General features: G+C 48.6%; 4 protein-coding genes across 4 annotated transcripts in view; 2 read left to right on the plus strand and 2 right to left on the minus strand.

The window, feature by feature from the left end:
- Positions 1–77: 77 nt before the first annotated feature.
- On the plus strand, positions 78–11718 carry ltl (leucine-rich repeat-containing larval translucida). The gene is made up of 8 exons (XM_011138071.2): positions 78–511; positions 3628–3796; positions 4330–4463; positions 5253–5514; positions 6497–6763; positions 6865–7110; positions 7246–7447; positions 9436–11718. The coding sequence occupies exons 1-8, from the start codon at positions 78–80 to the stop codon at positions 9660–9662; spliced, it is 1941 nt and encodes a 646-aa protein (XP_011136373.1). The 3' UTR covers positions 9663–11718.
- A 451-nt stretch (positions 11719–12169) lies between these two features.
- On the minus strand, positions 12170–13415 carry LOC105181359 (uncharacterized). Its single transcript, XM_011138084.3, has 4 exons — positions 13093–13415; positions 12739–12960; positions 12431–12637; positions 12170–12352 (listed from the first exon to the last, which is right to left on the minus strand). The coding sequence occupies exons 1-4, from the start codon at positions 13235–13237 to the stop codon at positions 12189–12191; spliced, it is 738 nt and encodes a 245-aa protein (XP_011136386.1). The 5' UTR covers positions 13238–13415; the 3' UTR covers positions 12170–12188.
- Positions 13416–15015: 1600 nt separating this feature from the next.
- The window catches only part of mRpL48 (mitochondrial ribosomal protein L48), a 3464-nt gene continuing 2196 nt past the window's right edge, over positions 15016–16283 (plus strand). The window contains exon 1 of the mRNA XM_025299046.1: positions 15016–15197. The gene's annotated coding sequence lies outside the window, so the exon portion shown is untranslated. The remainder of the gene's footprint in view (positions 15198–16283) is intronic.
- The window catches only part of LOC105181379 (uncharacterized), a 1580-nt gene continuing 487 nt past the window's right edge, over positions 15191–16283 (minus strand). Inside the window, exons 2-4 of the mRNA XM_025299044.1 lie at positions 15931–16283; positions 15692–15841; positions 15191–15619 (exon numbers count right to left, since the gene is read on the minus strand). The exon at positions 15931–16283 is cut by the window's right edge and continues 156 nt beyond it. Of these exons, the coding sequence (XP_025154829.1) occupies positions 15501–15619; positions 15692–15841; positions 15931–16283 (622 nt within the window). The 3' untranslated portion in view covers positions 15191–15500. The remainder of the gene's footprint in view (positions 15620–15691; positions 15842–15930) is intronic.

Consider the following 16283-nt stretch of genomic DNA (forward strand, 5'->3'; position numbering starts at 1 on the left):
CGATCGTGGCTAATAATCAACCCAATAATCGCGTCGATCGCCCTTCGAGTCGGTTCTTCCGACGTCGAGTGACGGCTATGTCCAGCGTAGTCTACACCTTGCTGGGCCTCGCGAGCCTCCACTGCAGCGTGCGCCCCGAGATCAGCCCGTGCACCTGCCGACAAGAGGAGTATGCCAGTCCCGTTATCAACTCGATGCAGCCGGTGGCCGCGACTGCCAACGCGAACAACAATGCCGCGATCGGAGGTGGCAGCGGCGGAAGTGGCGGCGGCGGTGGCGGCGGTGGCGGCGGCGGCAGTGGCGGTGGCCACCATAGAGGACGTATCGAGGTGTGGTGCGAGAAGATGATGTCGTTTAATGACGTGTCCGAGGCGTTACGCGGCAAATTCACCCCCGAGCAGCAGATCAGCCTGCGGGTGACGCATTCGAGCCTACGGGATATATCGCAACACGACTTCAAGGAGCTGAACATGTCCATCACCCGGCTGTACTTGAACCACGACAATCTAGGGTGAGTGCGAGACCCGCCGCGGCGCGTTCTCCGTTCCGCTTCGGCACGAGGATGAGAACCGACCCGAGAAATTGTTGTCAACCCTTGGCGGTCGGGTGTCGAGAGTCTACCTCGACATCGCGTCTCGTCTCAGTCGACTTGATAAATTAATTTTTTACTCGTTGATTGTGTACTCTGTATAATTATATGGTAATTACGCAGAATAAGGTCGGTCTTTATTCCGGGTTAAATCGAGCCGTTAAATCGACTTTAACGACCTTGAGACACGTTGTTAGAGTCATGACCCTGCGTAACTTTCGAGAGATTTCAACCGTCGCTGTTTGTTTATTGAAACGTTATTGACACAAAAAGTTTGAAGAACATACCGGTTAACGCGTCTCGGTAAGTGCTTAAGGACGTAATTCTTGATCCAAATCAAATGTCGCTCGTCAGTGTCCTCTATATAGATCTTCAACGTTTAGTCCGTTTAAAAGTCATACATCTCTTTGAAAGTTCAGTTCCAACCTTTTGTTAACACATGAGTTTATAATTTCTGTGCGAATGTAAACTTGGACGTGTACAAAGCGAAGCGTTTCGAATATGTTTATAGTATACATCGGATACTGTTCGAGCAATGTAAACGAAGTAGCAACGACTATAATCCCCAAATGAAACTACACGACTTCCTCGCTGCGAATCACTTTTCCATCTCCGCCAACCACTCTTGAATCTGATTCTACCTACATTCTGCACAACTGCCAAATGTGAATTTCCACCTTAACCACGGTTAACTGGCCGGGGAACAATTCGGACTGTAAACTTGAGTAATGCGCGACGCGCGGATGGCCCGCTTGACGAGCGAAGCGCGCTGGTGCGGGCCGGCGAGGAAAATCACGAGACTCGCGATAGAGAGGGAGAGAAAGAGAAAGAGCCAAAAGGAGAGAGAGAGAGAGAAAAAATAGAAAAAGTCGCCGACCACGGTTACTACACCGCGCATGTTACAAGATACCTATCGAGGACTTCGCACCGCTTCTAAAACGCGATAAACGGCTCCTCGTCCTCACCCCTTTCAATCTTATCGAGCGCGCGCGCGCGCTCCGCGACGACACGTCCAATCGCTAATCCGCGAGACGACGGCGGCGGCCGCGAGTGACCGAAAACGACGCGATCGTCGACAGACGAGTCGCTCACGGCGACGAAAACGGCCAGAAGAGCAGGAGGCCGAGGCCGCGCGCCGCCTCCGTCATTCGTGTAGCCCAGCGTGTACTCCGTCGCGTATATAGTCCGTCTGTAAGTGTGCCATACACGTCGATACTGGCGGCGGCCGGTATCTTTGCAAAAGGTCATCGTCTGCTATTGCGGACATTGAATGGAGACGTTTGTACATGTACAACAAAGAAGCGATCTTAATTCTCATAACGAGTATTTGCGAAGGCGTCCGCGGCGTGTAGCGCGCTCGCCTGCGACGACCGGCGGCGCGAGGAACGGGCTCGTATTCTGGACGCGTATCGAGGACGCTGAATGCGCACCCCTTTCTGGAGGAGCTGGAGCTCTCTCAGGCTGGAGCTCAACGTTACGTACACGTGTGACGCTCGTGACGAGAAAACCGGAACTCGGAATCAAGAGGGCATACTTGAACATACGTGCAGAATGGAGCAGCCCGGAGGAGACGCAGACTCGAAGGGAACGAGCGACGGGGAGGGACACGGAGGCCGGGTATGCGAAGAACGGCTGCGAGAGATCTCAGCGTCGAAGTCTCACGGTTGATCGTCGCTCGCAAAGCCGCGTTAACCGCCGACGAGACCGTTCGTAGCGGCCCCGGCTCGTTGCCGAGAACATGCTCGATAATAGCGTCGGTATCTGCCAGCGCGCGAGAGAGAGTATATTTTTTTGTACGTTTCCGTGGCGCCCGACGTTATTAGGTAACGCGATAACAATGATACGTACAGCAGCGCCCGCTCTCTCGCCCGGCTCTCTCGCGCACGTACTTGTAATGTACCGTAGACGAATTTCGCAACGCGCATTCCGGCCACCGCCGCGTATACGTACGTCACCACGAGAACGTGGCCGGTGACGTTAAATGTTATCGCGCGCGACGATCGGAAGCAGGATATCGCGTCAGGAGACTGGAGATACCAGTTGCGCAACGATAACTGTCATAGAGAGAGAGAGAGAGAAAGAGAGAGAGAGAGAGAGAGAGAAGGAGCGGGGAAGAGAGGGAGGAAGGGGGAGAGAGAGAGAGAGAGAGAGAGAGAGAGAGAGAGAGAAACACCCCGGTTGAATGAACCGCGATAAATCGTCTCGGTGCTCCCGTAGAAAAATCGGCCCGTGGAGAATTCGCCGGCTTCGTCGTCGTCATCGCCGTCGCCGTCGCCGGCGCGGCGCGGGACGATTTCGTGTTTCCTTGGCGTCGTGCACCGGTGTGTCATTATCTTCCCTCGGAATAACGTCCGTCCGGTGGCCGTCGTCCTTTACGAGAGTGACAACACAAAGGACCAGCTACCGGTCTTCCTTGATGATCCTATGGCGCGCGTGTCGCGCCGCGAGAGAAGCGAGAAACAGACGGTCCTTGAGGAGAGGTATACGTCTCCTCTTCAGCTACGCCGAGCATCCTCGCGCGCGCGAGACGGCCGCGGCGGGAGAGATGGGAAGGGAAGGGAGGCGCGACGGGGGAGAAGGGAGCAAGAATGAAATCTTAATCGTGCCTGACCTCTTCGCGTGAGTTATCGGCGAGCCGCGCGCGTTGTTTATCGTCGTGGAATAATTAAATAACGAGGCGCAGTGAGCCAACGTTATAAGTGAATAATCGAACGATAACGACTGGCGCGTCGCCGCTTTTTCGACGGCATTGGCCCGGCACCGTCTCCGGCTCCAGAGCTCCCGGTTGCTTATTATTACACGAGCGATAAACAACGCTGCAACATAGTAGCAAGTAATGTGTGAAATTGTGAAATGTCAGACGCTGTCGATCAAAAGTATCCCTCTTCCCCCCTCTTCTCTCTCTCTTTCCTTTCTCGACGAAATTTTGTATGCGTAAGCCGTTATCGTACACGTACGAGTTAATACGTAACTTCTTGCACGAGTTCTCCAGCACCCCCTCCTCTCCAGACAATCGCGAAAGGTACGATAATTTGCAGGCTCGTGGATGGCGACGTTTTCACCGGTATGGAACGGACGCTGTATCTGAGCCTGGCGGACAACGAGGTGCCGTCGGTACCGCGGCACATCCTGTCGCACATGTCGCTCCTGATGACCCTGGACCTCAGCAGGAACCGGATCAGTCGCATCGATTCGGATGACTTCAAGGTGAGGATCCTGCCGCGGGTGGCTCGGATGCTCCAGAGCTACAGCACTCGAGAGAGAGATCTCGTGTGCGCGCGAGACCGCGAGACGGCGGGAGAGAACTCGCGCGAGGTCGCGTTGACGCGCGAGGACGTTGAAACGAGAGATGCGGCGCACGCGATCAGCCACGTGCCGGAAATGCTTACTGTGCATGCTATGTGGTCCAGAGTTTTCGCGTTTCAGATCACCGGCGAAAAAAGTCTGAGTCATCCGCTAATCAACACGCCTGCTGCGCAACTTGGACGTGACGTTGTCATTGCGCCGGGAGAGTAAACGCGAACAATTTTCTTTTCTACCGGCAGAAGGAACAAGTTCTCGTGCGCAGGAATGCGATTTTCAACTTCCCTTTTCGATCGGCTTTACTGATTTACCGAGAGCGAAGAAAGACTACGACTTTTGCGAATTTCGGGGAAGAGTACACACGGGCGGGTGCGGAGGGGGGGGGCAGCTGTGCGAGATTCACATGACGCCATGATGAATTCTTTTCTGTGTTCCAGTACAATCCGATGCTGCAGCATTTGTCAATGGCGGGGAACGCGATCATCGAGATGGCCCCAGGCTCGTTGCCGCCGCTGGTGAAGCACCTGCACGTCGGCAGAAATCATCTCAACAGCCTGAATCGCACCCTGAGGTACGATCGCCGCTCTCCTCCCTCGCTCCCTCCCTTCCTCCCTCCCTCCCGCCGCCACCGCCTCCTCTTCCTCCTCCTCCTCCTCCTCCTCCTCCTCCTCCTCCTCCTCCTCCTCCTCCTCCTCCTCCTCACTCCCACGCGGTAACTTCGCAAATCCCAGCGGAGGATTCGCGGAACTATCTCTCACGACGGTTTCCACTTACGTACGTACATGTTGCTGTTTACTATCGTCTAGCAGTATCTCTTATCGAACTCGCTCCGTTGACATCATCCCGCGAGGCAACGCGAAGCGGCCCGCGGTGACACGCGCGCGAATCGCTGACTGAGGGAAACCCGCGTGGGTCGACCGATCGCTGAAACTCTGGACTCTCTTAAGGCCGACCCGACGAAATGGAATCACTCCCTCTTTCTCTCTTTCTCTCTCTCTCTCTCTCTCTCTCTCTCTCTCTCTCTCTCTGTCTCTGTCTCTCCCTATCCCTCTCTCTCTCTCTCTCTCTCTCTCTCTCTCTCTCTCTCTCTCTCTCTCTCTCTCTCTCTCTCTCTCTCTCTCTCTCTCTCTCTCTCTCTCTCTCTCTCTCTCTCTCTCTCTCTCTCTCTCTCTTACTCTCCCTCTCTTCCTCTGTCGGTTTCTGTCTGCGCGAAGAGGGAGAGAGAAACAGCCCTGCATTTTGCATGAACGTGCATGTAACAGGGTTTTCCTGCCCCCTCCGTCCCCCTCCCCCATCCCGCCTTGTTCCGTTCCGTTGGTGGATTCAGCCACGTGCCTACTCTCGCACGTATTGCTTGCAGAGATCTGAATCAACTGGAGTGGTTGTTCATTAATTCTAACGAGCTCACGTCACTCGACGGCGAGCTACCGTCCTCCGGGCACAATCTCAAGATGCTTTACGCCGCGGATAACAAGTTGACGCATCTGCCGGCCGAGTTCCGTTACCTCCATCGTCTGGAGAGCCTCTTCCTCCAGCACAACAAGATTCGAAATCTCGACGGCACTTTGCAGAAGGCGAGGGGCCTCAAGTTCTTGGAGCTCTCGTACAACGAGCTGCAAGAGGTATTTGGCCTCGCTACGCTTACGTCACGCGCGCGAGAAAGAGAGAGAGAGATAGAGGGAGAGAGAGAGAGAGAGAGAGAGAGAGAGAGAAAGAAAGAGAGAGAGAGAGAGAGAGAGAGAGACCCTTGCGCTCCTGGAGCTTTTAAACTCGGCTTTTAAATTCCCGTTCCCGATTTTTAGAACGGGGTGCGAACGAGCGCTCTTCAGCCGTGTCTTATCCGCTCCTGCTCGCGCGCGCGCGCGGACAACAGGGAGAATATCGTGTCCCCTCTTTTGAAGAAACGAGCTCTCTCCGTAACGCATTGTTGACCGGCTATTTTCAGCGTCCGTTACTTCTTAACCGGCTATTTTTCGTGCAAGTCTGCGTCAACAACGCATCGTTGACCGACCGTCGTCAATATTGTTCGCAAACCCTCTTTGCTCCCGACTGCTCGTTTCTCTCTCTTTGTTGTTTTCTTTTTTCCTTCTTTTTATTGCCAAACCGTCAAAACACAAGATCGGTCAACAGTGCGTCGGGATCAAGGGAGAGAGAGGGATCGTTCCCTTGAGGGTCGATCGAGAATGAGAGTAAATGCGTCACAGGAACGTTGTGTGTCGGGCGAGCGCATTCGGAGCGCACGTGCTCTCGTTGATACGCTTTAACGCGTCGCGACGCGCCGGACGGAGCCGAGGCGTTCGTTCACGCTAAAGCACGCCGTACATTGAGTCAATTTACCACGATGTAACGTAATTATTGCCGCCTTCCGCCAGGCGGAAGGATCTCGAGCCCTCCCCCCTCTCTCTCTCTCTCTCGCTCTCGCTCTGTCTCCGTTTATCTCAACTGAACAGACATCTCTCGACTTTCCTTATATATCCGTGCATCTCACTCGCTCGCACGCAACACTCGTCGTCGTCGTCGTCGTCGTCGTCGTCAGTTGTTGAATTAATCACGCGATCACACATGGATAGCAAATTGAACGTACGCTGAATTGTGCCCCCTCAGTTGAACGCGGACGATTTCATAGAAGCCGAGATGTTGGAGGACCTCGAGCTCGGCCACAACTCCCTCAAGTCGCTCGGTGGTGCGGACGGCGACGGTAACGGCAGCAGCGCTCTTTACCCCCTCAAGTCGCTCAAGTGCCTGAACCTGACACACAACGAGCTGCGCGAGTTCTCGTTGACGTCCTTACGCGGTCTGCGTGAGCTCAGGTTGCTCGACCTGTCGAACAACCGAATCGCCAGACTGCACAGGGATAGGCCCTCCTCGGAGGTAGGTATTCCGTAACGGCGAGGAAGAACCGAGTCTAAACCGAGTCCTCGACGATGACTAATCCGACGACGAACATTCGTTTCGGGTGTCCCTCGCCGCAGAATCTCGTGGAAGAGGAGGGCGAAGAGATCGCAGGCGGCAACATCCAGGATATGTGCCTTCAGCATAACGAGCTGCGCAGCTTGGACGGCTCGCTGTTTCTCGGCATGAAGGAGCTGCAAAGACTCAACCTCAGTCACAACGCGTTGGGCCCTACGATCGGACCCCGCGACCTCTACGGTCTCGACGGGCTGCGCGTACTTGATATCTCTCACAATCAACTCACCACGCTCGAGGACACCTCGGAGGTAGGCTAAACGCACTTGATCTCTCCTCCCCTTGTGTCTTGTATCCTCTTGATCTGCCCCCCCCCCCGCTCCCGCCTTTCTCCGTGGAAGGAACCCTCCGCGTCGGAGGCGTCGAGTGATCGATCGTCGTTGCAGACGTGGTTGCCATCCTTGGAGGAGCTGAACGCGTCGCACAATCGCTTGATCACACTGTCCGGCCGCGACTTTCGCGGCTTCCCGGTGCTCTGCTTGGCCGACGTCAGCATGAATCAAATACGCACCCTCATGCCGGAGCTGGTGGCCAACACGCGGTGCACGATTCACGGAGTCCCCGACGTGCTACGCATACACCTTCAAGGTGAGTTTATATCGAGATTTCCTTTTCTCTCTCCCCCCTCTCTCTCTCTCTCTCTCTCTCTCTCTCTCTCTCTCTCTCTCCCTCTCTCTCTCTCTCTCTCTCCCTCTCTCTCCCTCTCTCTCTCTCTCTCTCTCTCTCTCTCTCTCTCTCTCTCTCTCTCTCTCTCTCTCTCTCTCTCTCTCTCTCTCTCTCTTACTCGCGAAACGTCCCTCGTCGCGCCACAGCCGCCTCCGTCGGCGTTGTCCTTTCAATCGCCGGTGTCGCTTTCAGGCTCGACACTTTCGCTACCGCGTATACGCGACAGCCCCATTGGCGCGTGCAAGGGATTGTTTACGATAGCGTTATATAACGGCGGTGAGCGTAAAAATTAAAAGCAGCGCCGCGCTACGTTAAAAATACACAGTGTAATCAGAAAATAATTTCCGATATCGAGGCAAGCAAAAATAAGTCGCACGCGGAGCGATGATTGGCTTTCTTCCGAAATACATACACGCGACATCTGACGACGGGTGAAGCGACCGATCGGTGAGTCGGCGAAATTATTTGCCCTCGTAATATCGCGTCAACGGGAGAAAGATGGATATATGCTGCAGCGTTATCACACGCTCGCACGGTGCGCGAGAGACCCTTTACAGACGAACGGTAATCGAGTTAACTGTCTCGTAGACGAGACTCTGATTCCTATAGAAGAGTCCCGGCTTGGTGACACGACAGTCAGCGACGTGACAGATTCCGAGACGGCCTTGCAAGAACGATCGTTATCGCGCTCGAGACTTCGTCTTCTTTTAAATTGAAGGATGAAGAAGATAACGCGGTATTTGAAGAAAAAGAAGAAGAAGAAAAAGAAGAAGAAACGTCGCGAATGCTGCTCGATGCTGCCGCCGTTTTTCCCCTGTAAACTCAACATCGCGATGACTGTGACGGCTTTTGTCACTTTCCCGAGGGTCTCGTCCGTCGAATATTATTCGCAACAATCGGCACACTATTAAACCCAATTAGGTCGTTAAACGTTGATCGAAGAGAATAGAGAACGATGCGTGGCGCGGCGCGGTGTGCAGCGGCATCGCATAATTAATAAACACTGCTTGTAAGGTCTAGCGTGAACAGACAAACAGGAGGAAAACGAGCGAGGCAAGAAAGAAAGATAGAGGAAAGCGGGCGAAGAGAACGCGCGGCTGGGCGGCTCGAGAGAGCCACTGTGAAGAGACGGAGGGAGATAGAAAATAAATTACTCGCTGATAATGACTTGTCTCCGTTCGGCTCCAGAGGCGCATATTATTTGTTACATTTCTCGCGATAACCCCCGTTGTGGCGCCATCTCGAATTATTTATTATATACCGGAGTCCGTGTCTCTCTCTCTCTCTCTCTCTCCCTCTCTCTGTCTCTCTGTCCGTCCGTCTTTTCCTCGGTACTTCGGAGTTGAGCTGTTGTTATTGTTAATATCGTCTTCGCGAGAGCGCATTATCGCGCCCAATCCCGTTATCTTCCGCGGCCGGTCTCCGCAGCCGCACCACCATCGTCGGGCACTCTCTTTCCTCACTCGCCGCTACCCGCTCGGAAAAACCGCTGCCGGAACTGATAACCGAATGCGACTCGGAATTTGCTGAAAATTTGTCAACCACGTCATGCGAGCGCTGATCCGTCGCGCACATGGCTGTTTCAAAACGACGTTGGCCGGTCGTAACAAACGGCTAATCTTCGTTATCGCGGCTGGCGCCACACCGCCATTAATCCCGCGCGCGCTTTTACGATAAATTTTTCATGATAATTCACGTAAAAATAATTACAATCAAAACATTGCAGATTGTGACTCACTAATTTAGGTCTGCAACGAGGAGTGAGGTGGAGAGACTCTCCTCTCTCTCTCTCGAGTAAGTTTCTCCTATCCCTCCTACCTCCTTCCTCGTCTTGTCCGTATTGTGTCTGACAGCCAGGCCCTTACTAAACATATACATACACATACAAACTTACGCTTTGTTGCCCGCAGATAATCCCGTGCTGTGCGACGCCGGCCTGGCCGACCTGACCGTCGCGCTCGAAGTAAATCACGCCAAGGTTTATGGGGTCGGCAGCGATTGCCCAACCACTACGTCGGCGCCGACGGTCGAATTGACGTCGGCGATGCCGCCGGCGCCGTTGCCGCCGACGCTGCTGTTGGCCGCCGCGGCGGCCGCATCTGGCGGCAACGTGTCCTTCGCTGCCACCCTCGAGTAGGGGGTCGCGCGTCGCGACCCCCGGGTGGTGGTCCCCCTTCGAGAATAGTCGCGCGAACAATCACATCGATGGACGCGGGATGAGAAGCCGCGGGAAGCAGAGAGAGAAAGGTACAACAGAAGCGCGGAGGAGCGAGTAGAAGAATAAGAAAGAGAAGAAGATCAAGAAATACAACAACAAGAAGAAAAAGAAGAGCGGATGCGGAAGAGGGGGTAGAGAAAGAGAAACGGGTCGCGGCTTGTTCGTTTGTTCGTTCTCGCGAGAGAATCATCGCGAGGGCATCCGGCGGGGGGAAAATCGGTGATTTGCATCGTCACATACACACACACATACACACACGCGCGCGCGCGCGCACGCGCGTGTGTCCCGTTGTTGTCTCCGTCGCGAGAGAAAGAAGGAAAGAAGAAAGGAGAAGAAGGAAGAGGATCCACCAAAGTGCGAACGGAGCGACCGTCCGACAATGCGACATGCCGTGTCTCTAGACTCCCACACTAGTACGTAGTGAGAATGTGTAACAAGGGCTCTCGACGCACCAAATATCCGCGAGCGCTTTCGGGGAAGCTCGAGAGCTCCGCGATGCTGTCGGGCTGCTCTTGCACGCTCCTTTATACATTGTAAATAGTCTCTATCAGTGGTAAGTCCCATTCGCGCATAGGTGTCTAAGCAGTCTCTAATTTAGCGTTCTTTCTCGTCACACGCATATTCATACACACATGCACTGGATGAATAACGAACAGGAAATCATGTCGATAGTCGTGTCCGCGTTTCTCCGACGAAACACCGTCAGAGTTCGTTCGCGGAACTCGCGAACGTCGCCGCCGTCGTCAATTCATTGTTCCATGCTCTTGTCGACGTCGTCGTCGTGACTTTTCGCGGAACATCCTCGCGCGACGGAAACGCGCTGAAGCGTCGTTCCCGGCGAGACGCTCGTCGGGATTTCTGGATGACGTAGCCCGCGCGGATGAGAATTCGAAAACGGTCGCGCGATGTGCAAGTAATTCGCCGAAGAGATTTCGGTCCTCGATCGAATTCCTTCGATGGTTGTGTGTATATGTAAATGGATTCCCGGCGGGTCAATGGAGCAAATGAAATCTGTTAACTTATGCCATGGTACGGACAGATTGGCAGTGGGCGATCAATTGACTCCTCCGTTAACTCGTGCCAATAGGGATGAATTGTTATCAGCGCGCCTCCGCGCATACATAATGGATCGGCCCGTTTCTGTGCGAGAACGCGCGCGCGCGGGAGATTATACCAATGCAGGTATAAGCATATATTGAGGTAAACGCGTGATAATCTGCACAGCAGATTCGCGAAAAGAAGCGGCGCGCGCGCGATAGAGAGAGAGAGAGAGAGAGAGAGATATGATACTCTCGCCGAAATGGAGAAATCCGTAAAATCCGCCGTTGAACCGCATTAACCGCTAATCGTCGATCTTATCAAATCATAGGGTCGTGAAGTCATCTCTTCCGCGCCCGATTCTCTTTAAACGTACACACATATTGCAGAAGGGCAGTCCATAGTACGACTGCTAGCTTAATTAGCTAGAACTCGGAATCAAAATAATTTATCTGTTAAGTATTTTAACACGTTCCGCGCCGCGTGGGCCACCGACTTGGCCCACGCTGAACTTCCCGTTCAGGCTTTCCGTTTGATGTTCGGTCGTCGGGCTAAGCGAGATATGGTTGTCAAATGCTTGGATAATTATCACGACACGAGCGCTATTTGACAGGTAAAATACGACGCGTGATAACGCGGCGTAGACAAGTCGTGTAAGATTCGTGTAGAATTAGTTCGCCGCGGAACGTGTTAATAATAGAGGAAGCATGGCGTCGTGGACATCGCGAAAACTGCGGAGGAAATAAATAAGTATTACGGTACCGGGCGAACAGCGTATACTCTGCTATGAGAATACACGGGTATTTGCTCGCATTACGGAACACAATTGTCGCGGAGAATGATCGGAGCGTTAGTTCGAGAATTACACACGTCATATTGGTTTTACCTTGTAAGTGAATCTTTCGCGATGTCTGCAAGCGCTTTTACGTACGATAGGTACCATTTATACATATATTATGTAAATATATATATATACTTATAAAAAGACAAAGCAGAGACCTGTTTCTAATCTTAGCATCTAAGTTATTTATCCGCACTGTGATTCGCAAATCGATTCCTTCTTCTCCAGTTATTTTTACGTCAATATCCCGGACAATCGTAAAATCCCTGTAAAACAATACAAACTGGAGGAGAACAAAATGAAGAGAAGGAAGAAAAAGAAAGGGAAAAACATTATATCGTGACAACGGCGAGAACAGTACGATCGTGTGAAATCGTGCAGATATTTAAGCAGCGACGTGTGTGGTATGTCACATATCCTATATGTATAACTTTTACTGTAGCATAAATATGTTAACTTTTATTAATAAAGACTACTCTCACAAGGAGGGGCATAGAATAAGAATACACTGCTTCTTGTAAGATATATCAATTTAAATACCAACATTGATAACAGTCTCAAATTTTTTACAGTTTTTTTTTTCTCGTTTTCATGTAATACTTTAGATATACATTTCGTATCTGGCACAAAAACAACTTAATGTCTGATACTTTGGAATAGCCAGGAAAATCTGTGATGGAGCTTAACTGATTGAAATGTTCCTCCTTTATTTTTGGTTCAATCTGTTCAACTGAAATAATGATTATGCTATTAACATTATCAGTCATACCTTTTACTTCAGATACGTTGAATTTTTAATGTCGCATACCTTTCCAGTGATCTTGGATGCATGATAATTGGACAAAGTACATGTCCTGCATATCTTTACTGTGTGTAAAAAAGGAAAATTTTACATTCTGACAATCTTTCTCCTCTTGAAGACTTATATGTATATCCAAATTCACTTTGTACAGTTTGCATGCACGTTTAAGAGCATCCCATGTCAAAACTTTCTTCTTCTTTCTCTCTTCTATTTCTGAAATGACATTCAAACAAAACAGATATAACAATAAACTCAATCACACGAGAAATGTTACAATCCCAAACTATTTGACTTAGGTATAATGATACACTTACTGATTTGTGAGTCTAATACTTCTAACGACAAAGTTTCCAATTGAGCTTTCATTTCATCTGATTCGGTCTTTATATTCTCTTGTAACTTTGTAGCATTAGATATTTTTTTATCAACTACTTTAAGTTTTGGCACAATGTTGTTTATATTAGACTCAACAGCGTTGATTTCCTGTTGAAGACCTGTCGTCTGTTCTAAGTTGATAGATTTCTTCTTGGTGTTATCTGCAAAATATGACGTATACAAAAAATTCTAACGATTCATTTGTACCAATAAAGTTTGCTCTTATACAAATTTGTGTTTATAAACACAGAAAATGTTGGATCGCTTCAGTTCACCTCGTGAATGCAACTCACCTGCCTCCAGCGACAATTTCTCCTCGATCTTGGCGGCGACGTGCGATCGAAACTCTCGACACGAGGATATCCACTTTTGCAAAATGGTGTTGTCACCATTCTGCAGAACTTCCAATGTATCACATTTGAGTATCTCGATATCCATTGCACCCGCGAACAAAGAAATTCAAGTAAAATGCTCGTAACACTTACAACTGGCTCAACCTGTCACCAGATTGCCTCCAAAATCCGTTTCGAGTATTTCAAATAGGCAGTAACGGCAATATTGCACCACAAATATCACTAGCGCTTAAACTTGCGCTCGGCATCGACGAGATAATTGGTCTGTTCTTTGTAGCTGCACACTGTTGAACTGGTGCAATAAATTGAAGTGAGACAAATATAGGTTCTCTCACTCTAGCTTATTGCACCAGTTCAGCAGTGCAGCTATAAAACAGACCATATAGGCCATAAAGGCTATGTTCCAATATTCACCGCCAGCACTGAAAATCTATAATATACGTGACACAAACTATGTATTTTCAGTACTGGCAGTGAATTTTGGAACACAGCCAAAAACCGTTGGTCCTACGGGATTTAAGTTGATATTCATAATCAAGTATTAAGGCCCGTCTACAATGGCTGCAAGAATAAGGTTGTAAGCGTAAACAGTAAGAAATGGACCAACCACAGTCGATTAATATAAAAATAATCGATTTTGATTGGTCCATTTCTTACTGCTTACAACCTTATTCTTGCAGCCATTGTAGATGGGCCTTAAAGACAGCGGCACACGGTGCTTGTTTTGTACTGGATTGCTCGCTGGATGAAAATACTGCGTTCTGATTGGTGCATTTCCATCCATCTTCGGAAAAAGTAAAATAAATAAAAGTAAAATGTATAAAATAAATAAAAGCAAAATGTATTACTACATTAGGTATCTAAACCTTTTCGACTGGGACACGTTGTAACCCGAGAGGCTGCGACGCTTCTCCAATCATCCATCTGAGTGCGCGCTCATTCGTCAGATTTCTATTATTAATAACTCGACAATTATTACATATCTTGCAAAATGGAGTGGGACTTTTATGTTTGTTTTAAACCAATCTACCTTCACACTTCGGCTTAGCAGCTAATTACGGGACACCCTGTATAAAATGTTTATACCCCCTGTTTAATATAAACACCCTGTTTAATTATACACCCTGTTTAATTTAAACGTAATACTATGTTAATATATTAAAATATTTTATCGGGTGGTTGCATATTTTTTCTTAACATTTCTTACAACTATGTAATACTAGTGTATGTTCGTACTAGTGTACTATGCGTATGTTCGTTAAAATATGAATAATGTTTAATTTTATAATGATTATTACTATCTCACGATGTTTAATTTGAACTTAATATGTTAATGTATTCGAAGATTTAATATTTAATACATACTTTTTCCTGCTCCCCCCTCCGCCGCTCTTTTTAAACCTCCAGGCAAAGTCTGGCATAGAGGTGGCAACTATGGTTGTAGCACAGACATAAACCGCCTGAAAGTGGATGTAGTGGATGTTCCCCTCTCAAAATGGATGCAGATGGCGCCTTTTCCCAGTGCGAAGTCTGTGTCGCAGAAAATGCCGTGTTGGCCGTTCTCAGATTTCTCTCTGCTACAAGATAACTTTCATATAATCTAAAGTGCAAGCATTCCTTTACGAAACGTGATTGCCATGACATTTATCTCACATTATTAAAATTATTCAGGTAAGCAGTTACATTTATACAAAATAAATGGCCGCGTTCAGTAGACTCAACAGCTGGACAACATTACTAGATTTTCCACCGAATCTCGCTCCTGATTGGTAAATACTTCTGGGTCTATCAAGAATCTAAAAGAATGCTCCAATCACAGACAATAATCACTAAGCGCTCACTGATCACTTTGTTCTACTGAACGCGGCCAATGTCAACAAGATATTCCGAACAAGAAGTACATGGTCACTTAAGTTGGCTCTACTGAAATGTTAATTCTTATTGGGTCTTCCTCACTTCTACTCTGCTTTCACTGGAAACAGTACCCAAATTCGATCCTGCACCGAAGTAGAACCGGACTTATGACTACGGTGGAAACCAAGCCAGTGAGAATATACCCGCCCTCTTTCGCAGATAAGCAATTTTTTAAGAGAATGCACATCGACAGTCGAATTATCGATAATCGAATATATATACTATCGACCTTTCATGAAAAAATAAAAATCTACCGCTATTATAATGGCAATTATTTTACATGATGAGCCAACACGTTGACAATCTTTTACATAGTATCGCGACGTTAGTCGTACGCAATCGTAACATGAAATACAAAAACGTGAATAAATGTTTGCAATGTTTACAACTTGAATTATTGAAATATTATCCAATTGTTCTCTGCTTTCTTTTCTTTACGCTTTCTCTGATATCCTCGTTATTTTTTCATTCGAAATGTCCATTTCGACATTGTCCATTTCCATTGCATGAAGAAAGAGAGTCTGTTGCTGAGAGGATGAAGGAAGATTACCTTCTATGACAGGAATATTACTGTTTAAAATTCATCTCCAGTAATTGATCATAAAAGTAAATTTGTTGTTCCTACCTGGTAATAATATACTGGAAATATATTCATAATTTGATGCATTTATCAGTGGTAATTGAGTATTCTGTGTTGCTTGAACTGGTAAAAGTTGTGTCATCTTGTGAAAAAGTGACAAGTCTATGAAATTGTCACTGGTAATTTGAGAATGATCTGCAAGATATTGATAGTACTATAAAAATTAGAAAGAGAACTGAATCTAATAATTAGCATAATGATGTCACTCTTTTTTAAGATCCAACCTTTCTCACAATTGCCTCCCAACTGCTCTACAATTGTCTTAGAATTGGGCAATATTTCCTCCTTACTTTCAGAAGCACATAATCCACATTTATTACAGAATATCTTTTGTTTCATATAGTCCCTTATATGATGCATCATAAACGAGTTGAGATTCGTAGTATATTTACATTTATCACATTGCAGTCGCGCATGAGACTGCTTCAACTGCTGTTGTTCTTTCTCCTGATTCCTGTTGTATAAATATATCTCAGAGTCAACGTTGTTGCGTTTGATGCAGCTATCAATAATCTCTGTGGTGTTGCACTTTGTGATTTGTGGTGGATGACTCGGTTTGGGTCTATCACTATTGCCT

This window comes from Harpegnathos saltator, unplaced genomic scaffold (genome assembly GCF_003227715.2).
Source record: "Harpegnathos saltator strain DR-91 unplaced genomic scaffold, Hsal_v8.6 scaffold251, whole genome shotgun sequence".
NCBI lineage: Eukaryota > Metazoa > Arthropoda > Insecta > Hymenoptera > Formicidae > Harpegnathos > Harpegnathos saltator.